This window comes from Anneissia japonica, unplaced genomic scaffold (assembly GCF_011630105.1).
Source record: "Anneissia japonica isolate Jap-2015-1 unplaced genomic scaffold, ASM1163010v1 scaffold284697_len431725_cov185, whole genome shotgun sequence".
Lineage (NCBI taxonomy): Eukaryota > Metazoa > Echinodermata > Crinoidea > Comatulida > Comatulidae > Anneissia > Anneissia japonica.
This window is the reverse complement of record NW_022717350.1, coordinates 299,716-327,559: the sequence shown is the minus strand read 5'-3', so window position 1 is coordinate 327,559 and position 27,844 is coordinate 299,716. Positions and strand designations below refer to the sequence as shown.

The window sequence follows — 27,844 nt, the reverse complement described above, 5'->3', positions numbered from 1 at the left end:
CATGATTTATAATAATTGGAGTAATGCAAATGCATATTTTCTAAAAAAAAGTCATTTTTAGTGAAATTTTGCCGGGAATGGGGCTTTAAAGGCCTAGACTTAAAAAACTTAATACATTATTGCATAAGTTAAAAATACATTATCAAGACTAACTATTACATTACAGTACATTCTCAGCTAGGCAAACTGCTTTTAAGTTTTATTCTATAACAACTCCCTGGGTTTACATCCAATTCAGGCATCGTACGAAATTAGCCTGATTGTTGATACTTAGCCCCCTGTTTGACAGGTCGAAAGGCCGCTGCACTTTCTAAGATCGCGGCTGACGACCAAGGACACCGGCAAGGTCTTTATCAACCAGGTCTTGGGGGCTACTTAGCATCATCTGCATCACGATGGTTACGATACTCAGTGGGCCTGCAATATTTCGTATACAAAATCTTAAATCAACTTACCTTAAATAATAGATTTCATTCAAATGTTATAATTTTTCGCAAAGGTAATGCAGTATGTATAAATCCTTTTAACAAGAATGTGTATTACTCTTTCAAATCACCGCCATTGTCCTCAAATAACCGATCGATAATCATGTACTTCAACCGTGAGGGCGACATTCACATTTTATTTTTTTCATATTATTTTTTTGACAATATGCGTTTCAACAAAATAATAGTAGCCTAAAAGAAATATACTGTTTTGAATAAAATAAATTAAGCAAGGAAGTGGATGTACGGGTGTTGCCTTGGTATTCTTGTCAAAAAATATAATCGAATTTACAGAACATTTTAAAAAATAAACCCACCATTAACCGCTGAAATAATGTTATGTTCCTATTGAAATATCGTGTAGGCAGGCTATCAATATTATCATGGCATGTAATAAAGCCACGTCATTTTAACTCAAATGTATTAATCTTAGGCACTTTTTACTTAATAAATCATAAAATACAATATAATGCATGAATTCAAACTACTTATCAAAACATGCTCATCATAGTACCCACTTTCTAGGCGTTTTAATATGAAGGCCCCTACTGGAATTCAATATACAAACGTTTGAATTTAACATTTCAATTTTTCAAAAGTCGGATCATAGATGTAAAATTTAAAGAGGTCTACGATACATTCGGAAGAACACTGTGTAATACATCGTTCGATTCTCTTCAGGAATCAGTGGCGAACTGGTCATGAATCAGACGCTGCCTGGATGCGCCTTTTGGGATATGACAACCTTTTTAGATGGAAAATGATAATTGAGATAATTATCACTGAACAAAGCACAATATCAACTGGATCTATATTCAATATTGCTATTAAATAGTTTCCAATAACCCCTGTCAAAACACGAGCGCTCCCATGGGCCCCCGGGGAGATGTAAAAATAAATAAATAAATGTTTACATCTCCCCCTCTGGACCCCTGCGCCGATAGATTAGTAAAGCTTGGTTGGTTTCCATACAATCGCACACGGTATCGCCGAATAACGTTTTCATATTTTGTACCTGTAAATAATGAGATATTATGAGAGTATAATACAGCAAAGAACTTCGCAAACAGAGACCACACAAAATGGTTCCATTAGGCAACCATCAGGCCGGGTAAAATTGAATTGAAAGTTTAATTGTAACGTCTCCCTCTACCGATCAATTCAGCGCGGAACTTGTAAGTTACAAACTTGATGAAGACACCTAATTCTAAGAGGCATACACCTATGTGAATATAACGTACGCATTATTATTAACAATCCGTTGTTCCCATAACAACGCTTAAAGACATATTCTCAATACCTTCTAATTCAACATACCTTTTGTATCACTAAATCTTGTCGCCAAATAATTATGTATGTAATAATGTATTTTTCTTGTTCTGCCAAGGCTGGAAGTATATTCAATTGCAATAAAATGTATCGATTGAGATCTATATGGAAATGGAAAAGTATATGAATTTAATAATTGTGTGCTTGTTGAGTCAACATTCCTTGCTAACAGACTTTCTATCGAAGAGTGTAATAGGCCTATTGTAGAGATTTTACTCATAATACGAAACTTTATTTCTTTATTTCTTTATTGCATCCAACATTTGAAAAACACCAATAACAAAATGGAAATATAATATAAAATACAACATATTATCATAATTTTAAATGTAAAACGATTATATAATAACAATATTAAGAAATTTAAAACAACAATAAAAATAAAAACAATACAAGAATCATAATAAGACACAAACCTGCAATTAAATAAGGTCTATAATAGCACACTTAGATTGATTGAAACTACAATGAAAAATATCAATAAAATATTGTTACTATCTGGTATGTCAAGAACAAGAAATACCAAAGATATGTTTGTGTTTTTTATTTTTACTGGGAGAACTAAGTGCTTAGTGTGGATAATGCAAACTAGTGTGTTTTTTTTATAAATATAATTACTGTATATATAGGCCTATTCGAGACAACGCCCCGGGGTGTTTATTGTAGATAGGGTTTTGGGGGGAAATTTATTCGAGGGAGGCATTTATTCGAGGGAGGCGTTTAGCTTTTTTGTGTAAAATGGATACGTATACTCAAATAAACGCCCCTTAATTTCACTGTAAATGTAAAACTACGATACATAATTACCATCGAAACACGTGATTATAAAGACTTATAGATCCCAACCCCAAGGTTAGGAAAATATAATTCTATTGGAAGAAATAGAACATTAATAAAATGTGTTGAGAATGATTTTGCTTCATTGGTTTTGTTTTTAAAGTGGCCGTTTATCCGAGGAAAGAATATACGCCCCGGGCGTTATAGGGAGGCGTTTAAATACCAAATGAGATGCTCTGGAGGGGGCGTTTATTCAAAGAGGGACGTTTATTCGAATACTAACGGCATGTGTGAGTAATTTTAAGTGTTTTATAAGTTTGTTAGTGCCAGTGATTAATTGTTGATCTTGATGGGGGAAAATGAGAAAAAGGGATATGCTAGCGAAGTTGAATAACAGATGCCAACGAAATTTATACACAAGTACTTATGACTATTTATTTAATTAATATTTAGTCGTTTGATTTTGTTGTTTTCTGTTTCAGTCAATTAGTCAATGGCTTACCCGAACCAAAACATAATTTATGTCAAACTAGACAGATTAAAAATGAAAGCATACGCCCTCTATTTAAAAGGGCTAGCATAGCTTGATCACTCAACAGTAATACGTTGTAAATATTTTTCCCTAATTCATTAATGTATTCTTCCAGACTTCATTCAGTAATGTATTTTTATATTGTAAACTTAGTATGCAAAAAAGCACTGCAAATGTCATTACTGGTCCTCAAGAATTTGTCATTATTTTTTAAATAATCATTATTCACTTCTCTGATTTTTGTATTTCATTGTATTATGTTTTTTTCATCTTGTTTTTGACTTACAGTATGTTTGCCTCAATTGGAGATCCCTCGATATCGGTAGTCTTCTATATTGTTGGTATCATTGGAGGGCTTTTGTTGTATTTTTCATTATCCTGAAATGTAATAAAGAAATAAAAATAAAAATTTCTAAAATATAATTGTCTATATGTATACTTATATATATCAACAAACCGTTTCAGACATTCAGCATTAGGGGCGTTAGCACCAATTTTTACAAATTATTCCCCCAGTTTTTATATATTCAAAATCTGTATCTCAATCGTTTTAATAGGGCCTAGTAGATAGTAGGCTTATTAGGCCTTTTTTTATATGGAGTGATGTATATTGTTATGCCGATACTTAGCATTGATATTAATCCCATGAATACAAATAGGCGTACATCCATTATTCGATCACGGTGATTTATTCTGGCAAACAGTACCAGCTGTCAGGCTATTATTATTCAACATTTAGTCTGATTATTATCAAAGTGACAAAGCATAGGCCTACACTTTATTTAGTAATAGTTATATATTTAGCCAAAAAACAAAAACAAAAACAAAAACAAAAAATAAAAAAAAAGGTTTTTGACAGCCATTGCATGTTATTTCGTTAAAAACTTTCTTTTCTCTCCTTTTTCCATTCTTCTCTCTCTCTCTCTCTCTCTCTCTCTCTCTCTCTCTCTCTCTCCCCCCCCCCCCCCCCCTCTCTCTCTCTCTCTCTCTCTCTCTCTCTCTCCCACTCTTTATTTTATTTCTTCTCCCGTCGTTTCCTTAGGTCTCCCTCCAATTATTGCTTCATTCCAAGTGTTTTAGAATAGATTTACAGTTACTGTATACTGTTTGATTTTTAATTAAACAATTTCAAGTCCTGCGCTCGTTCTACCCAAATCTCCATTACAATATTACTAACAACATCTTCCTACTAAAATTATCAGTAGGCGTTCAATACAGAGCACTGTATACAAAACATTATCTTATGCGATGAATATTACTTTGATGAACAGTCATATCATCATCATTTTTTTTAACTGCATTACAGTCAATATATTGTAATGTATTTTGAAGGTAAAATTTCTTGGTAGCCACATATCAACTCCTACGGTCTTCAACCCAAATAGGCCCTATCCATTACAACAATGCCATCATCAATACTAAAACACAACGGGTACTTAATATGGAGCACTGTATACACAAAACATGGACTTTGGATAATGTATATTATTTGATATATATTATCTGTAACAATATGCACTTAAACCACTATATGTTGTAAAGATAGTCTTTAAATGAAAGGGAAAAAAATCAGTTTGGTCTGCCAAAACCATCCATATTTTGAGTAGAATTCCTATATTAAAGACCTGCAACAGATGTGGTCTTTATATTTATCTGTTTAGAAGAAAATTAAGAAATAATACATTAAATGTTTTACAATGTATGCTGTTATTTATTCTTAATAAGGATTTCTTTGAAATCCAGACATATGAAGTCCTGTATTTGTTTTAACCAACCTTGACACTGACATTATCGTTTTACATGATTCCTAATATTGCTATATGATGCGCAAATATTTTAATATTTACACATCATATATATCATCATCATCATGATGTGTTGCACTATAGATGCAACACATTAAAATGTGTTGCATCTAATTACCGGGATATTATCCCGGTATAAATTTGGGTAGCCTGGTCATTTTGGTGTGAAATACAACAATAATGTTAAAAACACACAAACCCCATCTTATGATATCCAATTATGGTTAATATTTTTATGTTTAAGCCATACAATAACATTTATTATAGCAAATAGCATTAACATCACTATTTTATAGTAGTCTTTAATTGGAGGGAAAATTATAAGTTGGGTCAGCCAAAATCATGGTCTGAGGGAGCCATTACGTTAACGGCTAATGTGAAACATAAAGAATTCAACAGGGCCGCAGAAAAGTGGTCAATTGGAGGTTGTCTGTAAATTGGATGTCTTTAATTGCAGGGAGACATGTATTTAAAAACAGGGGGCAAGGGGATTAACCTCTTTTAACCCCGCTTAGGAATTACGGTACCGTAGCATACTATCACAAAACGATGGTCACACGAACTATGCCCAACATATAAAATTATATGCCTAAAAAGTAAAAGACAAGAAGAAAAAAAAAAAAAAAGCCTAAAAAGAAAAAGAAAAAAAAAAAAAAAAAAAAAAAAAAAAAGCATTTGGAGAAGTATATAATTGTACAATAAATACAAATTGTACTAATGAACACCATACGCAGCTGTCAGCGATATAAAACATTGCATTAATAATTAACCGGAAAAGAAAATTTCAGAAAAGACAAAGCAAATTTGATAAACAAATTAACGAATGTCAAACGGGTTGTATGTAATCAATCATTTGCCAAAACTTTCGATTGAACATTGGGGAAGTTTTCTTGTGTACGACTTTTCAGTTGTTATCATGTTAAATATACGGTAGTTTCATCTCTTTTCACGTGACTACTGTGGCCTGGAATCGGAAGCTCAAAAATGTTAAAACGTAATAATCAGCATAAATTAAACATCACATGTCCTATAAACAGTAGGTATATTTCCGTTTGAAATGAGAGAAAGTGGAGCATTACGTGACGTCATCAATGGAAGTGCACGTGTCTCTAATAAACCTAGGCGTTATGTGGGGAACAAGGCATAATACAACTTATTGAGATTATAGAATATGACCATATGACATAGACCTATATAATATTATTCAATAGGCATATTAGGTATTGTATTTTTTTGTATAAATCAGGGGTGGCGCCAGCGGGGAGGCCGGAGGGGCCAGTGCCGAGAAAAACCACAATTCGTCGGGGAAAAAATGAATATGTTTTTTTTTTACATATTAGTAGACCCAAAAGCACAATTTGACGGGGACAAAAAAAAATGTGCATGCATTTTTTTTCACCCCAAAACCAATTAAATTAAGCCTTTAAAACCCCTAAATTGTAATATGTTTCGGGGGCTTCGCCCCCTGGAACACTTTCTAAAGGTTTTGAGGGATGCCCGACCACGCCCACTTTTTTTCGTCGTGGACATCGTCCCCCACCCCATCGGGAAAGTCGGACCTAATTAATCCCAACGATCTGGTATGGTGAAATTATATTTCACTGCATGAGAGGTAGGCCTATTCTTTAAAGCAAGTTCATTTTGTTTTTGGGACGGATGTTGGTAGGGGGAACACAATGAAACATACTATCTGTAGACTATAGGCAGGTCATCGAGTATAAAAAATTCGGCTTAGTAAGCCTTCGGAATTCCGACTATTTTTCCAGCATTAGAATGCTCATTAACCTAAATGCGACATGAAAGCTCAGAAGAACCAACGGTAATATCTATAGCATAACGACACGATGTTTCACTATTCAATATAAATTTTATATCAGATAGAGAGGGTAAAAATCTCATTTACTACACTGCTCAGTATTAAACATACTCTAAAAATTTCCAAAGATTTTACATAGTTTATTAGAGCATAGTATAAATATAAAAATTAATTTATTCAAATAATAATAATATAATAATATAAAAATATAATCCGATCTCACGTCTTAAGTTTATGTTGTATTTGTCTCAAGAGATATTATATAAACGAATATCATAAGAATACAAGAATACCGTACCGTACATGTTAAACGTAATAAACAATGGGTTGGGAGCCTAGATTCGCCTTTATGGATTTTATCCGTTCCGAATGCAAGAATACTTATTATATTATCATTACAATAAATAAACTGCAATTTAAATATCAGTACCGGTACACGACAGTGGCGATGAGAAAATCGAGAAAACTGATTACTATGGAAACCGTACGAGCCATTCCCGGTGTTTTAAACCTAACAACTGACCAATCAGTACGTGTTAATTAGGATCAGCAAGACACACTGGAATATAAAAATGTAAATGCTCGCTTTCAGACCCAAATCCTCTACATTTGTAAAGAGCACTTATTTATACATGGGCCCACCCCTCCGTCCCACCATGGTTAGTGTACAGTAAATAAGCGGTAAACAATCGAGCCCTCTTTTCTCCCACTGCTGGATCGTCACTGCACTCATGGGAGCACTCTCCCCCCCCCACCCCCCTTTCCTCTCTTTAACTCAAATTTTTTCCCTCTTTTTTTTATTTTATTTTTCGGCTTTACCAACGGGCCCTCATGCCCCCCCCCCCACCGCTGGTCCGCGCCTGTTGTAAACTAACATCGACGGTAAAATATCGGGCTCAAAATGTTGTCAATTACCTTTGACATGATATATTAAAATGTTATTATAATTCAGCATAATAATCCAAAATACAGCCTATTATTGAATGAGAAAGTGAATTTTAAAGCGATTATAAACCGACTTGATAGGTAGGCCTGTATGAAGCACATAGCGAAAATAATTTCAGGCGAGACGTTCATTCCAATGGGCTGCTGTTGAGTTCTATTGCTTGCAACGTATCATCATCTTCAGGACCCATCACAGATCATTAACACCAGTTTAGAGTTTAGACAACTTATCCTTACACTAAGAAGTCCACGAGAAATACTCGCCTATACTTTAGTAACGTATCCATAAATGGTGCGTATACAGTACGTCCCCGTGAGCTTACACGGGCAAACCCGATTGGCTCCTCCCACTTCTCTCAAAATAAGGTAGTTAATTTCGGCCTTTTCATGACCTTACATCTCAATATGGGCCTAGTCATTTATGTCGGTTTCATTGGATTGAATAATATATAAGTCAATCCTAGAATAAGTCAATACCTTGACCCTTATTACATACGGTAAGGTCTATAAATATTAAATGCAAACTTGATGCAAACGAACGGCATTGCGAAATTTTCAATACAAAACAAGCAAAACCTCTGGGCCATAAATCACTAGTTAGTTATTCTCATTATTTTCTTCATCAATATAGTCCACATTGTTGTCATCAATCATCATCATCACCATCATTATTGTCTCATCATCATCATCATCGTCATCATCATAATCATCATGACCATCTCATCATCATCTTAACATTAATCTACCATTATCATCGTGGTTATAGAGATGATGATTTTGATAATGAATGTTGATAGTGATGATGATTGTGATGATGGAGTGGGAGATGCTGATGAAATTTGACTGAAATTAGATAATCACCATCATCATCATCATCGTCATCGTCGTCATCATCATCATCATCATCATTATCATCATCATCAAGAAAATTAATACTAATAATTAATAATGCACTGATAATAAGTTTACAGTTTGATGCGTTTGATGTGGTGATGGTGGTGGTGGTGGTGGTGGTGACGATGACGATGACGATTACGATGGTGGTGGCGGAGAGGTCGATGATATTTATGGTGACGAAAATGAGATAATGATTATGATGATAATAAAGATGACAATGAAGATGATGATGGACGAATAATTTTCAAAATTACTAATGATTTATAAAGGAACTGATGATAACTTCTAAATTTCTATTTTGATGTGTGTTTAACGTTTGACCACAATTGGGAAAGTTTCTCAACAATCTGAACAGCTCGAATGTCTCAGAGTTTTGTTGGAAAGCTCCTCTCGTCTTATTGTTCGATTCGGGTAATGTTACAAGTTGTCACTTTTTGATGCCTTCACGATGTTATTTAATAACGGTAAAAATGTAATTTAATTTGTTTATTCTTATTATAAACACTATAGATTTAAAAAAAAATGTTTGTTGACTGATTATTAGATTCTGAAATCGAAGTCGATAACAGAAATCCCTCAAATCTCTTGCACCTGGATTTATTGCCGGGGGGCCTAGCCAAATATTTCGCCTTGCTTAGTTCACCATTCACCTCTACACTAGATCCTGAGTATATGGCACTGGATTAGAAAGTAAATTATAGAAGCACAATGTATACCTATACAGGCCTGTAGCAATTTAATGGTTTTCATCCAATTTATTAAGAGGGGTATAAAGGGTGTTGGGGGGGGGGGTAGTTTTTAGAGCTTTTACTTCTTTGTAATTATCGAAACAAAATTTAACATCTGATTTTCCTTTTCCTTCTCCCCACTATCCACCAATACATTCCTGAGCACACCTTCGCTCGCCGTCCCATTAAATCTCTCAAGATAACATTAATCTCTTATTTATTACACTGTTTTTTGTATAAAAACACAATTTATAGAAAACACTGCGGCTAAAATTGCCTTAAAAATAACAAAATAACAAATTGAGGCTGAGTTAAAATGTCAAATGAGGTTTTTATTTCTTTTTTTAATAGAAAAACCAACAGATCTTATATGTAGAGCCTACCTTATGTGCAGAAGGTGTTACTATGCACATCCTCTATACTACAGTACAGTAATATACAATACAATAATAATTTTCTATCTTGAAAAGTGTACACGTAAGAACAATGATCCTGGGCAACATTTTACTGGTTCTTATTGAAAAAAAAAAAAAAAAAAGTTTTTATAAAAAAAAAAAAAAAAAAAAAAAAAAAAAAAAAAAAAGTGTGTACTCGTAAGTTGATAGGCCTATGACGTCTGAGTCATTCATTAATGTTTAAAACAAATATCTGGGGAGGATCCAGAGATGTCCGAAAGGTGGGGAGCGCTGTCCCTGAAACACTAACCTAGGGGGTGCCGGAAGCATTCCCCCGAGAAATATTTGTTTTCTAGATGCTAGGAAATATCCTTTGAGGCTTTTTGGCGATCAGTCATTTCTTTTTCTTTCTTATTTTTCCTTCTTTTTTTTTCCGAATGGGGGAACGGAGCCGGCTTATCCCCCACCCCTGAACCCGCCCCTGAAATACAGTAATTCAATGTTCTGTAAGTGCGATTTGAAACTTGGAAAACTCGAGAGATGTTTAATTACTTTCGTATGCCTGATGTCAATACACGTGAAAGGGAACGATACGTGGGATATCCAGGATTGAGTGTACACAGCCAAATATTAAATGAGCAGCCTGTAAGCCTATAGTCTGCTGATTACTATTCGTTTCTCCTCCCTCTCAATTCCATTTATGTCAAGCGACCATATTCCTTATTAGCGATTCGTGAATTAGCAAAGGGGTGGGACGTTTAAGATGTTGTTGTCAGGCCAACGGTACATTAGTGTCTCACCTTATATGGTAATGGAATGCTCGCCGTAGGAGCAAGCAAAGCGCGCCACCCGTGCACTTCTAGGGTTTAAATTACCACTTCCAAACATCTCTAAATTAGGGAAGGGCTGTCTTTTCATATTTTATCGAAGAATTTCACCCCAATTAATATGAGTGGCTACCGGTAGTGATCAGGTCTCACTCCTCTTCTCGAAGGCATAGGAACTACTGCTCCGTTCACTCCAATAGTCTTGGATATTTTTTCCTCTGTAGTCACTACACCTATAGTAAGTAATACTTTACCTATTCTTCCTCTATCGGTGATTTAGCTAGGACAATTCTGAGTTGAATAATTTAACTACTTTATTCCTTTAATTTTAGGTTATCGATGATAACGATTTATATCGACGCTTGCATTAGGACTTAGCATTTGTGTACGAGTGATTTCGAATTTAGCTTGGAAGTAGGAGTAATAGACAGATAGGTTTACGTGTAGTTTAAGTGTAGCTACATATATTTAATAACATGATAAACATTTAAGATTTTGCATTTCAAAAGCAGTTCTGCACAATAAATGAAGAATTTTAAGGTATGCTATATAGTATACCCGCTGTCTCTTATACACATCTTATATATATATATATATATCTTTGAAAAATTAATTCATCTGTTAGAATTAGGAGTAGAGACGTTGAAAACGTAGTACGAGTAGACATATAAGTACTTAAAACTTAAAAAGTTTAAGATGACGTCATAACCGAAGTATGGTATGCCAAGTCAATCTATACTGTCAGTAGTGTCGCTGTGCTGTCAGTATAGGGTTCATCATCAGTACAGTAGGTCAGCTTCATTGTTACCAGTCTACTACTCATAGTCTAATATGGTATGAAACGTGATGCAGTAAGTAAAGAAAATTATTGATTAATGTTAAGCATTAATGATTTGGGTCGTTTTTTAAAAATTGAATGATATTTTTGGAGAGATATCATATGACACTTTATGCTTGGAGTTGAATCGTATGATGATGAGTCTCGACATTACGTGATTGATTTCGATTCCAGATCTTGAAGTTTGACTAGGCATATTAGGGAATAATACTTATAAAGAATATTTAGGTCTAATTAATATACAGTATTAACATTCGGAACACCAAATATTAGAGAAAATTGTTATATATGTATTTGTTAGGTGATATAAATCGAAGATAATTATTGTATGGAATGTTTTGTAGTAAAGTGTTGGTTCTGCATTTATTTTCATTGTATTATTCGTAGCTGATGTTTATATTTTTCCATGTTTTCTTCAGAAAAAAATTAACCATGTGTGATGAAGATGTTGCCGCTTTGGTAGTAGACAATGGATCTGGTATGTGCAAGGCAGGTTTTGCCGGAGATGACGCTCCAAGAGCCGTCTTCCCATCCATCGTAGGCCGACCAAGGCATCAGGTAAAAATAAATTCCCGAAATAACACGCTTTTACTCTCTATAGGATAACATTTTGAAATCGTATTACCCAGATTATTCCAGAAAATAAGCATGATATTCCAGAAAATAAATCATAAGAATAACCCTACACGAACCCTCAGTCACACACTTCCATAAAATGAATATGTATTAATTGAATGAGCTGATGTAACTGTATACTTGTACTTTTTATCCAGTTGTAACATTTCAGTGGGGTGAGGGTACAACCTTTTTCTAGGGGAGGGGAGTACGCCGCATTGAAATGCAGTGCACATTTAATTAGGTAGTACCAAATACAGGGGAAGACATTTGTTAGATATGTAGGACTACCGGTATTTTTTTTTCTAAAAGTAGATGAAATTTTCCCATTCAGGGTGTCATGGTAGGTATGGGCCAAAAGGACAGCTACGTCGGAGACGAGGCCCAGAGCAAAAGAGGTATCCTCACATTGAAATACCCAATTGAGCACGGTATCGTCACAAACTGGGATGATATGGAGAAAATCTGGCATCACACTTTCTACAATGAACTCCGTGTGGCACCAGAAGAGCATCCAGTCCTCATGTCAGAGGCACCTCTCAACCCCAAAGCCAACAGGGAAAAGATGACACAGGTAATAATATAGACAAGACACTAAAGCCGGGCACTTCACTGGACACGACGGTCGTCCGCCGACGCGATTCTACAAAGAACGCAACGTGACGACGCGCGCGCAACGGATCGTTTATAATGACGATCAGTTTAGAGTGCCACCGACAATCAGCAGACGGCGTCGCGTCGTCTGTCGCTCACAGAGACGCGTTTCGACGCTCTCTTGAATTAAGAAAAAATAATATAGGCCTATTAATAAATAATCATTATAATAAAACATAATAAAACATAATAACATTAGTACGCATACTGTGTGAATGTCTTTGCATATAAAATCGAAACTTTAAACACATTGTAAATAATTTTCTACCATCAGATCCTCTTCGAAACATTTAACTGCCCAGCCATGTATGTAGCCATCCAAGCTGTCCTATCCCTTTACGCATCTGGTCGTACTACTGGTATTGTCCTTGATACCGGAGATGGTGTCACCCACACCGTACCAATCTATGAAGGTTATGCACTCCCCCACGCCATCATGCGTCTTGATTTAGCCGGTCGTGACCTTACCGATTACCAAATGAAGATCCTTACAGAGAGAGGTTACTCATTCACAACCACTGGTAAGTTTGGATAACTAAAATGAATGCTTTAAATGTAAATAGAGTAGGCCTAGGCCTAATTGGTGAATGTGACGAACAAGTTAACATTCTCACCTGGAAGTTTAGGCGCTCACTTACAATATGTCTTCACCTGTGAATGCGTACTCACTTGACTTTTCAATGAACTTTTTCGGAGTGTCATTCAAACTTAACAACTGACCAATCAGAACAAGACCAGGAATACGCGCATGTCCTAATAACACACACGTTTACACATACGATTTCATTGACCTTTTGTGGTGCCTAACCAACAATATCCAAGGGAGATGGAACGAATTCAAAATTTGTTGGTCCTTTCTTCATATATAAAAGACATAATTACAAAAATTAAAGACGATCTCTTGATATTTCGAAGATATAACTACTGTAGTTGGATTGAATCAAATTTTATGTACAAATGTGGAGATAAATGTTGGATCTAGATAGTCTGAATGTCTGTTATTAACAACAATGATGTGTTTTCCTGTAACAACATTGTCAAATGTATTTTGTATACAATGTAAAGGCAACGATATCATAGAAAATCATGTTTTAGAATTATGAAACGACTTGTTTCTACTTACAGCCGAGCGTGAGATCGTTCGTGATATCAAAGAGAAACTTTGCTATGTTGCCTTGGACTTCGAGCAGGAGATGGCCACAGCTGCATCAAGCTCCTCCTTAGAAAAGAGCTACGAGCTTCCCGACGGTCAAGTTATCACCATCGGCAACGAGCGATTCCGATGCCCAGAAACCCTCTTCCAACCATCTTTCATTGGTAAGTTTCGCAAAAACTCCTTTTTTAATTTTTCAAATACTGTCATAAAAATTTTTAAAAGAGGTTATCTCGTGAGATTTTAACCACGTAGTTAAGGTACATAACCCCACCTCCAGGACCTTGGGCGCAAATCCTGTCAGAAGCAACGCCTCATAATTTGAGCTACTTTATAGCGTATCACTTACATCCTGGTAAGTGGAGAGTCTCGCGCTGTTGAATGAGATTAGAATTGAGAAACATCCGTACTATCATCATCATCGTTACTTTAGAAGAGTGGCGGCGCCTTCGGTTGACAGGGGGGGCTTAAGTCCCCCCCTCCACCGGACAGGTCAAGGCCCCCCACCCCCGCCGGACCGTCAGACCATAAAACATATAAAAATAGGCCCACACCAAGCGAACACATGTCTGTCACAGTATGAGAGTGCCATTTCCGGCCATTCAGAGGTTGCTATTCTTTTAAAGAAATCTCATTTGGGAGGGGGACCCCACTCAACCCCTTCCCCAAGCTCGAGCCTACGAGCTCAAGTCCCCTCTGTCGGACAACTGCCCTCTCCCCACCCCAGGAAATATATCCTAGAGCCGCCACTGCTGTAGAAGTCCCATGCATTTTTGTTGTTCAGATTATGTCTGTCCTATTATATAAAAACATATTATTCGTATTATTTGGTAGAGATAAAAATACAAAAGTCCAGGCCAGGGTAACCCATTGAGATACAGAGCTTATTCCAATTGGGTCATTTTTGCATCATCTTTATATAGGCCTTTTCTTTTCGTTTCCAAATATCTCATTTGATACCCTCATCTCTCACCAGGTATGGAATCTGCCGGTATCCATGAAACAACATACAACTCTATCATGAAGTGTGACATTGATATTCGTAAGGATCTGTACGCAAACACCGTCTTATCCGGCGGCACCTCCATGTACCCAGGTATCGCTGACAGAATGCAGAAAGAGATCACTGCACTAGCACCACCAACAATGAAGATTAAGATCATTGCACCACCAGAAAGGAAATACTCCGTATGGATCGGTGGCTCCATTCTGGCTTCCCTCTCCACCTTCCAACAGATGTGGATAAGCAAGCAGGAATACGATGAGTCTGGTCCATCCATTGTCCACCGTAAATGCTTCTAAATTATCAAACTCTATTTTCAAATTGTAAAGATTTCATTACAATGAGTCTTGACATATTTAAAGTGCAACAGAACAGAATTGGAGTCGATTTTAGAGCAGAGTTGGAAACATCAAGGATTGCAAGAAGAGGAGCAGAGGAAGAAAGAGAAAGAAGAGGCTATGTAAAACAAACTATAGATCATTTTAATTAGTGCAACAACCAAATAAAATTGAGGTGCTACTGGCGAAAACTGGTAGACTACTTATAGAAGTAGAATGAAGTAGAAAACCGGACCTGGGGGAATTGATTTTAATTACTCGTGATCCTCAATGCAAATGTTTTTGATTTTTTTACAGCCGAAACCAGAGGCAATAATAATGGTAAATGAAGCTGATTGGGAAATATTTAGGGCTACTAACACCTCCCTGTAGGACCTCCAAACCCAATGAATGTATTTTTCTTGTTGGGAAGACAGCAGAATTTAACAAAAGTTTATTTAATTTACATATCGTGATTTACATTTTTAATTTCCTTGTATACTTTTAGCAATTTCTTTCTTTTAAAAAGTCTTTAAGGGTATTCACAATAAATGTAGATATTTTCTAAGTAGATAACACAAACGTTTAAAGTGTTTTATTTGATCTGTGTCGTAGGGGTGCACATGTACAAATAGTGCTCCGAGTATAAAAATGGCAAATATCGTGATTGTGTGATGCTTGGAGGTTGTTTGTGGCCTAAACTACCCTCCAGCCGCAGCTGAGATGGTGCTAACATCGCTTTGCTAGCATGGTCTGTATCTTATAGTCCAGTAATGTAGATCGTTCGAGACCTGGAGATCAGGAATTGATGCATGTTAACCTCCCATAATGGTACTGGAAATCACAGAGCAGCTCTTTGTTTTCAATGTGATGTCGTCAAGTTGTTATACATTTCATCAGTTTCGAACTTTACAATTAAATAAACCACAACAATGTGCTAGGGACGTCTCACAATCTCTATTACACTCATGGGTCAATATCCAAGAAGCGGGGCAAAGCGGAAAGGTCATTATGTTAGGTCCAGTGGCGTCACAACAGGTCCGGGGGCGAGAAAGTGTTGGGCCCATGCATTAGTATTCGATTAGGATTGTAACGTATGTGGCTGAGGGCCCAGTGGAACAACAACAGGGAACAGTGATAATTTCACTGTTCCCTGATCAACAATATCATAGCATTTTATATATACAGTACTTTGATTCGAATTCTCTGTGAATTCTGGTAATTATTACGGACTATCCAAATTTCAGAATAGTTAAGCCCGGCTGTGGAAACATTTTAGGTCCGAATTGATATACCGTAAAATCTCGAATTGAAGCCCTAGAATTTTGCGAATCTGTACTATAAAACAATAAAAATCTTCCACTGTAACATCACTCTGTATCTTATAGTGTATTTAACTGACATTAAATCACCTAAACTACTGTATAAACCAAGCTTGTTTTTAATTAATTGTTTTTTGAAATTCATGTACAGTGTATATACTGTACTATCTCGAAAAGGAACCTATGCTATGTTGAAATGACGTCCATGGGCTTCTTTTCAAGGCTAATTTTGCAAACTAAAGAGATAGGCCTCATCTCGAGATTAAGCCCACTGGGCTTCAATTCGAGGTTTTACGTTAGTCCAATTAAGAAAAGGTGTCATTTGAGTACACATAAAAGACATTCGTGAATTAAAAATTCAGGATTACCCACTGTACATTGTTTTAATTTGCTAGCTTTGGATGCCTTCTACTGGATTGTTACTTCAAAGCTAAGAAGAGTGCTAGTAGAAGTTTTGAACGCCAGGGCTCCTTTGGCTTCCCACCCCCCGAGAGTCCATATGCGTTACGCCCCTGGTTAGGTCTATTTTTTGGAATGATTGGAGAAAAATATGCGTAGAGTATTTCTTTTTAAATCACGCTATATTAACGCAGAAAACCAGAAATTTATAGAAAATAGTCTCATTCTTAACCTATTAGAACTTCCAATATGCATCCTTTCTACATGGGGGTATTTTTCTAATAGTACAACAACAGACGAAACAATACGATGAAACTTTAAAGAATCTATAATGTATTTATTAACATACATAATATTTCAATGGTATAAATCCCTGAAAGTGACCTCGATTTAAAGTTCCCAACAGGTCGAATGCTCACGAGTCTATAAAAACAAAGTTTAATTTTGCTAATACCATAAACATGTACACTACAGTAAATGCTCGAGTAAGCGCCACTCTCGAATAAGCGCCGCACCAAACCTGATTTTTTTTTCGCTAATCAGCACTCTCTATTAAGCGCCGTATATATTACCCTGTGTGAAACAAGGTTTTAAATTCAATGTATACAGTGTTAAAATGAATAAATAACACAATGAAGACAGAAACATTTCTAAATATAAATGTTTTTTTAGGATAACGTAGGACATATGATTGGAATACTGAACTACGGAATACGTGAGATAGGTAGCATGGGAACAGGCATGGAAAGCGCCCCACCGAAGCCTCCAAACATTTTATAAGTGCTGCGGCGCTTATTCAATTATTTAAGGTATGCTATATAGTATACCAGAGCCAATTACATAATACTGTATAGGTAGTTCTGGATGCATACACTGATGAATACAGATTTGAAATCAATTGTAACGTGAATAGAGAATATTTAAAGTAATCTTACTCTGATAAAACCATCATGAGGTTCAGGCACTTTTTAAATAGTTTGATTACACAAGGTCCGATCGAACATGAATTTTAGCAGCATAAAATATAATCTAATCCTTGCTTTTATATAGTATTGTCCTTCTAAAATAAAAATGGTTCTCGTTTATGTCTACATTACATATAACTATATATCTCAACATATACTCTCTCATTAAATGCAAATATTTTCATCGATTATAAAATACATAATTATACAGTAACAACATGTGTAATATTATCTAGCACATACTGTAAAATAGTCAACAAAATTTACATTGCAATCCTTCAGTCATCTACAGTATATCTTATCGATCAGACAATATTAAACTTAACAGCAAATTATTTTTTTTTTTTGTAATTGCAAATCTACATTATATATTCCATGTTAGAAGGCAGATTGTAGACAAAACATAAGCATGAATTTACCACAATCCAATATCATTTTCTTAATTCATAAAATGTTATTCTATGAGAATCGTTTTCTCCTAAAACTAAGTTTTAACAATGTTCCCAAGGAGATCTAACAGTGTCATTATTTAAATAAACGAGTGAAGAATTTGAAAAATGAATTGCTCGGCACAAATATTTATCTTTCCCTTATAATTACTTTGTATTTTTCTGTTTGCCATACACCTGACCGGCAGTATATAAACCGGTAGTATCATAAAGCACAATTGCCTGATGATGATATCTCACGCGTCAAACGAAGTCATTTATGAGTATCTTATATTTTAATAGATGGATTATTGCAATCATACTAATTATAATAACAATAGTAATACAATGCTGAATGATCAAACAATACTTGCAACTTTTAAGTGTTACACCATTATTTAGCATCACCATCGGTGGCTTTAGACATTTGTGGACAGGGGGACGACATATCCCATAAGAGGTACAACATGTCCGATATAGGGTACGACATGTCAAATAAGGAGGTACAAAATGTCCGACAGGGGGTATAACATGTCCGATAGGGAATTTTAGAACCTCAGTCTGGGTCCCAGAATACAAATTCTACAATATTAGAAAATAAGGGTGGGGTAAATGCCTGTTTGACGGAGGAGGAGGGAATTTCCCTGCCTCCCCCACTGGTGCCACCACTGAGCAGCACTTTATCAATGCTTAATGAACCTCCATTGTTGGATGAGGTACAATTACAGAGAGTGATGACCACCTCTTCAATGCTTGTTTGCTCATGTAGTATAAAGTGGAGGAAATGAGCGATATAAATACTAAACTACTTATTAATATTATTAATATTATGAATAATTATTAGATAATTTATATATCATAATGGATTAAAACAAAAAAATATACATTCTTGTCTCACAGTCGTATATATTTCAGTCTGTGTTATAAAATCACTGTTTTTGGAAACGAATATTCTTAAGCAACAAAACCTTAAAGGAGCACGGATCCAGTAGAAATTTTCCCTGTAATTTAAAAACATTATAGGTTAGCTGAACACTACTAGAGGAAAGTTGCATAGAAAGTTTATTTGGCATCAAAATCTGGAAAAAAGCGATAACCCTGAGAGTTTTATTACTGAAGAGTAATGCATAAACTATGCATATTTAATATATAAGTTAACAAAGACAGGAACTTATTGAAAGATCTAAAAAAATTAAACCAACACTAAACGTATTGAATATATCATAATACCTTCTTATTGGAGAACCTCAGTATAAAGTATAATCTATTTACAGTACACGGCAAAGTTATGCTTTATAAAATCTATTAATGAGATTAGTTTCTGTTTAGATTGTACATATTTTGATGACAACTACCACGTACATAATCAATTTGTACAAAAAAGAACAGCCCGAGTAAATTTACCCAAGATGCAGAACCTTGCTAGGATGAATAAGCAGTCTGTTTTTCCGTAGCAGTAAAGTCCAATGCGAACAACATGACCCAGTTAAATCTACAGTACCTGAGGGCTTACTAATACTGAGCACACTGATAATATTTTGACAGTATGTATACAGCCTACCATCTCTCTCTGTTATCAGGATTATGCAAAAAAACAATGAATAGATCGTCATAAAATTTAGTAGAGAGGTACATGTGGGTCTAAAGAAGGTCAACGTCAAAAGAGAAGGTCAAAGTCACAGAAACTTAGTATGTTCTTGAAACTTACTCCTCGAGCACAATATGGAATTGCATGTAATGTATTGTTTGGTATTAAAGTACAGAATTATGTAGTTATTAGTTAATTACGAATCTATGAATTATGAATTATTGCTGCCCAACTCTTGCAATCATGGTTTTCCAAATCCTGGAACTGCCAGTGAGAGACAAACTTAACTGAATTGTCATAAACAACTAAAATAATGAAGGTAGTACTGTTAGGCCTGTACTTCTTATTATGGAAATGTATAATTTGGTCCTGCAATCTATGGATTTTCAATTCATTAAAATTACTACATAAAATTAATAATAGCAATAATGAATAATATTACTACTGTATACTATATTGCTATTGTAACATTAAAATAATAAAATATAATAAATAATTAATATTAGTGTTACTCTATCAATTTCTTGTTGTCTGTTAGTATCAGTTTCATTTAGGAATACCAGCTGAAGCTTTTTACAGAGCCAACACTATGCATGGGTCCCAAGTTGAAAGAATCCAATCTGGGAGACCTGTTTAAATGGGTTTTCTCTAAACACATCTAATTATATTTTGCTGTACATGGTGCCACCAATTGGCACTGACTTCCGAAAGACTATTGATAATAGAGTAGTAAGAACATATATATATCGTGATTTTGCGGAAAATGGGTTATTTTCGATGAGATTCTTTCTTGCTTCTGGGAGTGCGGGGGGGGGCGCCTCGATTTCGAGAGACTGCTGCAACAAGTGGGGACTTGGGACCCCCGCACTAGGCAAAATATTGGTGTAGATCAGTTGCAGATAATATTATTGCGTGTCAATGAAAGCTCATAATAATATACTGTATATACATATACATATGCTGTTAAAGCAGGTACACACAAGAACACTTTGCATAGATTAATTGGTTTAAACACTGTTTAAAACAATAATAAAAGAAAATAGCAAATGTATAGTAATTGTAATACTGTCCCTTTTCGCAATCAAAGGCCTACTTCTGAATGCATAGCAAGGGCTTTCCTTACCAATGAGGAAAATGCTTACCCACGTGGTCATTGATTGTCACCTTACAGCTATGCCCAACCCAAAACTGGGTTGGCCTCTTGATTCATTGATTACGATTGGTCAATCTAACTGTTACATCAAACGTGAGTAAGCTGTTTGCTCTAGGCAGCCACACACAGTGAGAATTTTGCCTTGCGAGACAAAAAATATCATACCCAATAGAAATTTGGCTCATTGTCTCTCTGAGGCAGAATTCTCACTAAAAATCATGTGGAAACATTGGGCAAATTATCAGGAGAGGCCATTGGCTGAGCAAACTGCTTTGTGTTTACCAGGCTTTAAAAATCAATTAGCCTTCTTCAGTCAATTCACATCAGTGTAATTTTATATTTACTGGAATTTGATCCAATTCATAGTATTGGTGTTGAATGTCTTTTTCATTTACCGTTACAACCCGGAAACCTGATTTTTGATCGCCCATCTGACAGCCGACCGCTGAGGTAACTATAAGTTCTAAATCTTGGTAGAATCCACCAGCATTTCGATGGTAGTGACCACAGAAAATTTTGCGAACTCCTATTGAAAATAAAGTAAATGCATTAAAGTTGCCTTCAATGTGAATTAAATATTTTGGATCAACAAATAATATTTAATAATACATTAAAGCAAGGCTCCAGTGGAATAAAATATATTTGATATGTTGTACATCTGATTTTAATACAACATAAAAAGCATATTTGACGAAAAACTCGGATGCAGTTAATAAGATTCAGATTTTTGAATTTAAAAATTGGGGAAAAAAAAGGTTGAAAAAAGAATGGTTATCCCACTTATTATCCAGTTTTTAAATATTCAAAAATCTGTATCTCATTAACCGCTTCCGAGTTTTTCGTCAAATACGCTTTTTGTGTCTTAGAAAAATCAGTTGTACAACATATTTAAGCTCTGTCTACACTATCAAATTTTGTGTGACAAAAAAGTGTGATATGCCCAAATATGGGCATGATGACATCACACCATGACCATATATAGGCATAGCATTACTATATATGGGCGTGTCACATTTTTTTGTCAAAGTAAATTTGATAGTGTGGATAGAGCTTAAGGCCTCCGGAGCTTTAATATGATGGTATAAATAAATATTTAATTTTAACAGCATACCTGCTTTGTGAAACTTTTCTAACATCGGTAATCTAACATCTGTATTGATATTAAAATACTCATCGTCTTCGTCCGGCGTCCTTAAAAACCATGGAATATGCTGAAAAACAACTAGGTGCTTCCAATCCTCACCTATAAGATAAATAAAAATTAAAATAATAATATAATTTTTTTTAAAATTATAATTATATTAAAATATAAAATAATAATATTAAATTAATTGGTTTAAACACTGTTTAAAACAATAATAAAAGAAAATAGCAAATGTATAGTAATTGTAATACTATTCCTTTTCGCAATCAAAGGCCTACTTCTGAATGGCCCAGTATAGAGATACAACCTGCAGCTTTGTGTCCTGTTGCGAAAATTTTCTATCCCCACTTCTGGAGAGCTTCAAATACTTGGGTTTAGGAGGTATACATACATTTCTGAGGCAGTCAACATTACCTGAAGTATATTACATTGCAGATCAAAGTTCAGATGATATTTCAATTGTGGGGTCAAATATAGTGTTTGAGGTCTGTATTTGAAGTGTTGACATTACTCTAAATCAATCCAAGAATGGTGTATGCATACTCGAAAAAACCCGCTGATTGACCTGATCGAAATTACACAGCTAAACAAAGTACAATATTATATATACACTCAGAACTGTACACACGCTAGAAATACGATACCCCTTGCCCGAAGTTCATATTTATTTGGGGCCCAAAGGAGGAGGGTACCAGGCTGATTGGGTTGAGGTGGGGTGGGTACTTTCAGTAGTACCTATATCAAATATATGCAATTCTAGGCTATTTTAACATTTTGTTGTGTTATGATTTTGTACTAATGAAGTGTCAATAAAATTATTTTAAATTAATAGACACCACCTCTCACCCCCACGGCCAAATGTATTGGGAATTACAAGTATTTAAAAAAAACAGATAGTAGAGAAAACTCATCACCACCAACCTACAGGAATGTCAATAACAATAATAATTGTAACGTTATTAATATTCTATGAATAATAACAAATTTTCTCTTTCTTAGTTTTGAAGAGCATTACTTCATCTAGATGCAAAAACACCTTCACTCACAGGCGAACTCTTTGTCAAAGTCATGCTGCACTGGATGGGGCAAGGGGGAGAAAACGTAACTGTTTTGGGTATTAACATAAGCAACTTGACTGCTATAGCCTAACATTATTTCATTGAAGGTTTATGGATGCCTTACTTCTGCACCAGATCATGCTTCCACAAATCAATATCATCTCCTTCTTCCCCACCCCCACCAACTCCCCAGATCCTTGCCCCTTAATACTGGGTACTAACTTTCTAATTGTTGATCAAGCCACTGGTCTTGGTCCTTCTTTAATGTTGGTACTTGACTTGAATCTTCATAATACTGCGAGTTCACCACCAGAAACTTAACTCCACCAACCCAGAAGCTGAAGAAGTCGTCTCCAAATGATTCCCGATATCGGTCAACGCTCTCTTGTGTCGGGGAGTTCCCAACATCATGGTTACCACAGACACAAATTAAAGGAATACTATTGTCCAGTAATCTTAAATCATCTTTTAGATTACGTATCTGTTCATCTTTCACTGGACTACCTGGGGAGATACATAAAATATTCTGATTATTAAGAGACTGCTTCATCTTCATCAATGTATGGTAAAAGGTCGAGGTAGTCCCGTATTCATTACTGAACGTAGGGGAATGAGCTGTTAGCCCATCGTACTAAACCTCAGCGCTGTGTGGTAGGGTGGACACTTCCTTTCCACGCTGCCTTTCTCCTCCCCTGTAGAGAACCACCGGGTACCCATTTATACTCCTGGGTGGAGGGAAAAAAACGCAGGTGAAGTGCCTTGTCCAAGACCACAAGCGAAATGCAAAGAAAAGGTTCGAACCCCCGACCTCGAGACCGGCATGCAACCAATGCACCAACTGTCAATATGAGGCAACCAGTTATTTCAAGAATTGATATTTGGGACTTTTTAATTCATCATGTACATGTATTAAGTTTTAAATAAATTTGTTATCCATTCTCTAAGATTCATAATGAATGTAAGGCATTCTTGTATTATGTTTGTCTTGTGTATTATGTTTTGTTAGAGATTTCAATTTTTATGAGTAAAAGACTGATATTTGCTTTTGGCAATTTTTGTTCCATGTGCCAAATTATATTAAATGTATTGTTCCATGCAAAATACCCAAAAAATCATAAAAATCATTATTGAAATTAACTTGGTTATTTTGAGGTAACATAAAAATTATCAACTTTAACAAAGAAATTAGTGTATTTAAAACATCAGGATACACATTTTTTTAATTAAAAATTTCTATGCTAGTTAATAATTTTTATGTTACTGCAATTATATGAGCAAGTTAATTTAAAAACTATTTCTATGACTTTTGTCATTTTCAGTGGACAATCTCTAAATATGTATTAGAGACTTTTTGCAAGCTTACAAAAACGATAATGAATATTGTTACGTCATCAAATTTTTAGACAACCCTTCCCCTACAGTAGCATATTTATCACAACGTAGACGATTAATGTCTTTTGCAAGAATCAAGGATCATATTCAGCCAGTACAGCATATTGTCAAGAATGTTTCAGGCATGATTGACGATGATGATAATGACATAGTTTATTCGTTATCGTTATTAATGTATAAGTTTGTGAAATCTCAATACTACAGTATCACCTGGCATTGCATCAACTAAATCACCACAAACAATGAAAAACTTTGGCTTTGGGATCATCCGATTGGCTCCACGTATAGCCTCCCTGGTAAGCAGCCTTTCTTTCTCCCATCGTGTACCATCTCCGTTATCTTCGTAGCTGTCAATCATCCCATACTGTGTATCCGCCGCTTGTATAAAGCAGAACCCGCCTTCCCAGTCACCTTCATTTTCTACACAGAGATTTAGAAATTGAAATTTATACTTTCGCTGCTATGAATTAGACTACTCATCTTACAGGATACTGCCTTGATATATATCTGTGCCAAATACCTGTCTCTTATACACATCTAGATGTGTATAAGAGACAGTATATATATATATCAGAGCTTTAGGCAGGATTTTGAAACTTGGTTTGCAAATTCAAAAGTAGGGTGTGCAATTCTTTTTCCCCCTTCAATGAAAGTAAATGCACAATAGTAAGATTGACAGAGCACACTAAAATTGATCTACCATATGGCCCCAAATAAAACACCAATTAGATATTATTAAATATAACTAAAACAAAAACAAGATAATGAACACAATACTTAATACTACACTAAAATACCAAACATGGAAAGTAATTTATTTAAAAAATGTCTAGGAGTGTGTTTTGAAATTTGATTAATATTTCTAGTAAGTCAAAGTTTAAATCTTAAGAAAATATTCTTTTTTATACGTTTTTAAAAAAATATTTATTGTTTTAGCCTCTTACAAAATTTGGGGTAACTTATTCCAACATCGTGCTCCAGAGATCTTAAATGATTTATTCATTTTTACAATATTTTATTTGGCGAATATTTCGGATACTCCTGTAGACTTTGTCAATGCTTGACATCAAATCTGAATTTTATGTCAAGTGTCATAATGGAAATACAAAAACTATAGTTATCCACTTTTATGACAACAGAACAGATTTTGACTCTAACAAAGAAGTCTTTTTTTTCCAATCAGTATCCAGACCATATCTTGTGTGTGTACAGTAAGTGTGCATTTTGTAAATGTTTGATTTTATGTTGTAAATTATTTAATCACAATCATTGTTGTTACCAAATGATCGATGACACAATAAACCACTAATAAAATTCAAAAATATGACGATACTTTTGAGAATGATAATTTCAGGCAATGCCTGAAAACTTTATTAGGCCTAGCCATTGCTAGGCTTTACGCTACATACATGTTTCGACAGATCCTACTGTCATCATCAGTGTGCAGAGATTCCATATAGGCAATCTTATTTAAACGAAGTGAAGTTTGTAATACGTCAATCGATACGTAATTCAACCGTATCAAGTTGTAAACACCAAGATCATGAATAAAAACAATGTATAATTAATGGTAAACGGAATGAAGTAAAATCAGAATGACAAAGTTAAATTAACATCATAACATGGTAAAGTTGTTTGTTGAGTGAGGGCTGCTCCCATTGAATCATTGTTGTCATTGTAGTAATTTTTGCCTATAAGGGCACATAGAAAAGAAAGTAATAGATTATCACACTTTTTTTTAAAAATCGATGAGGGAGGGTGATTTTTTTTTTTTTTTAATCGGAACAACAGATCATTTCGCTTCTGTTTTTATCGATGAGGAAGGGACTGTTTATATTTGGCTAATAACAGTAAATATTGTATAAAAAGTGGTTTATTTTAGTTTTTTTTAAAGAAAATGTGTTTGAAGTCACAAAATTCCATTGTTATTTTTATGCTGTTGAAATATGCGGCAAATTTTTTTTTTTTATTCCTGCATCAATATTTCCCGAATAGCCTAGGCTATGCCCCTACCCTAGCCTAGGGCTAGGCCTATTTAATACCTCATTTACCATACACAAAATATACAATGTCACTTTTCCTTTCTAAGTAAGAACGAATGATGAATGAAGCTCGGCGAAGCGTTGTCACTAACACTGCCAGTATACCAGCTACCGCTAATGACTTCGAGAATTCCCGACTTCGATTGCTAGGCCCTATGTTGGCCTAACTAGTGCTAGAGCCTAGGCCCCCTAGATAGAGGTAGGCCTAGCAGCACCAGACTTACTTAGGCCTAGGCCTAGAATTTCACTAACTTCCGGGTCTTATTGGACCCTGGTTGTAAATCAAGAATAACATCTGAGAAACGTGTGCGATAAAATCTGAAATAACATCGAAAATGAATTATACATACCCTTTTGTAAACCATCAATTACACGATTGTTCGCTCGAACGGTAACGTCCACAGCCATTTTGGAAACACGGGTACTTTTCACTAGCTTTGTGTAGGCTGCCTGCTTGCCAAATACAACGCGTCACGCTCACACGCTGATATGACCACACACTAGCCGACCACAACTTGTGGCGGCAAAAGGAAGGGCGAATTGAATGACCTTGCTCGAAGTGGTCAACATTGATATCCTGTATTTACGCCTTTAAAAAGTTTTTAGTTAATTTCATAATGTCGTAGACCCCGGTATTCAACCCTCGGCCCACGGGCCACCTCCGGCCCACCAAATTTTTTTATCCCGCACTCGTAACATTCTAAAAATCAGATTTCCGGCCGACATTTAGAAAAAAAGTTCTTTTGTTAAAAAACTTCAATTTCGATTAGTATTACGTTTAACAAGAGTGTATCAGATCAATGAACAAACGTTGTGTATATTTTTAGTTAGGACTATTTAAAATGTTTGCTTTTAATTAACATGTTTGCTTTTAATTAACATTAATCAAAGCGCCTAATGTCTAATACTAAATAATTGTATTGTATTGTTTTCTATACATTTACTCACTCTAATGGAATGCCCGCCTAAATGAAATAAAATAATATATGACTTGACCATTTGTTCTCAATATTCTTGAATAGTTATTTTTAATATTTTATAGATATTTCTGCCCGTTACAATGCCGTAAATAGTAATACGTTGCTTAAAAACAATCACAATATAATTATAAAGAGTTCTCCCTTAAAATACCCCACCAAGCCGGTGTCTCTCTGGATCCGGTCAGGGGCCTTTTAGGAAAGTAATTAAAATACCCTGACTAACGTATCCAGACACATTTGCGAGATGGGCAGAAAGA

At 35.2% G+C, this 27,844-nt stretch overlaps 3 protein-coding genes across 3 annotated transcripts in view; 1 reads left to right on the top strand and 2 right to left on the bottom strand.

Annotated features, from left to right (window-relative positions):
* The window catches only part of LOC117110186 (ankyrin repeat and fibronectin type-III domain-containing protein 1-like), a 93,621-nt gene extending 93,033 nt beyond the window's left edge, over positions 1-588 (bottom strand). Inside the window, exon 1 of the mRNA XM_033252806.1 lies at positions 456-588. The gene's annotated coding sequence lies outside the window, so the exon portion shown is untranslated. The remainder of the gene's footprint in view (positions 1-455) is intronic.
* A 10,030-nt stretch (positions 589-10,618) lies between these two features.
* On the top strand, positions 10,619-15,698 carry LOC117110180 (actin-2-like). The gene is made up of 6 exons (XM_033252791.1): positions 10,619-10,774; positions 11,794-11,932; positions 12,324-12,563; positions 12,918-13,164; positions 13,769-13,960; positions 14,773-15,698. Exons 2-6 carry the CDS (start codon positions 11,807-11,809, stop codon positions 15,096-15,098), a joined length of 1,131 nt encoding a protein of 376 aa, XP_033108682.1. The 5' UTR covers positions 10,619-10,774; positions 11,794-11,806; the 3' UTR covers positions 15,099-15,698.
* Positions 15,699-20,919: 5,221 nt separating this feature from the next.
* LOC117110181 (serine/threonine-protein phosphatase CPPED1-like) lies at positions 20,920-27,115 on the bottom strand. The gene is made up of 5 exons (XM_033252792.1): positions 26,958-27,115; positions 24,776-24,985; positions 23,396-23,677; positions 22,083-22,214; positions 20,920-21,497 (listed from the first exon to the last, which is right to left on the bottom strand). Exons 1-5 carry the CDS (start codon positions 27,013-27,015, stop codon positions 21,295-21,297), a joined length of 885 nt encoding a protein of 294 aa, XP_033108683.1. The 5' UTR covers positions 27,016-27,115; the 3' UTR covers positions 20,920-21,294.
* Between the last annotated feature and the right edge of the window lie 729 nt (positions 27,116-27,844).

Excerpts from the sequence above, each read along its gene's own strand:
- LOC117110181 (XM_033252792.1), bottom strand. The coding sequence starts at position 27,015 with ATGGCTGTGGACGTTACCGTTCGAGCGAACAATCGTGTAATTGATGGT. Across the intron at positions 24,986-26,957 it reads AATTGATGGTTTACAAAAGG|AAAATGAAGGTGACTGGGAA; the intron begins GTATGTATAATT and ends ATCTCTGTGTAG. Across the intron at positions 23,678-24,775 it reads TTTAGTTGATGCAATGCCAG|GTAGTCCAGTGAAAGATGAA; the intron begins GTGATACTGTAG and ends GTATCTCCCCAG.
- LOC117110180 (XM_033252791.1), top strand. The coding sequence starts at position 11,807 with ATGTGTGATGAAGATGTTGCCGCTTTGGTAGTAGACAATGGATCTGGT. Across the intron at positions 11,933-12,323 it reads TAGGCCGACCAAGGCATCAG|GGTGTCATGGTAGGTATGGG; the intron begins GTAAAAATAAAT and ends TTTCCCATTCAG. Across the intron at positions 13,165-13,768 it reads TTACTCATTCACAACCACTG|CCGAGCGTGAGATCGTTCGT; the intron begins GTAAGTTTGGAT and ends TTCTACTTACAG.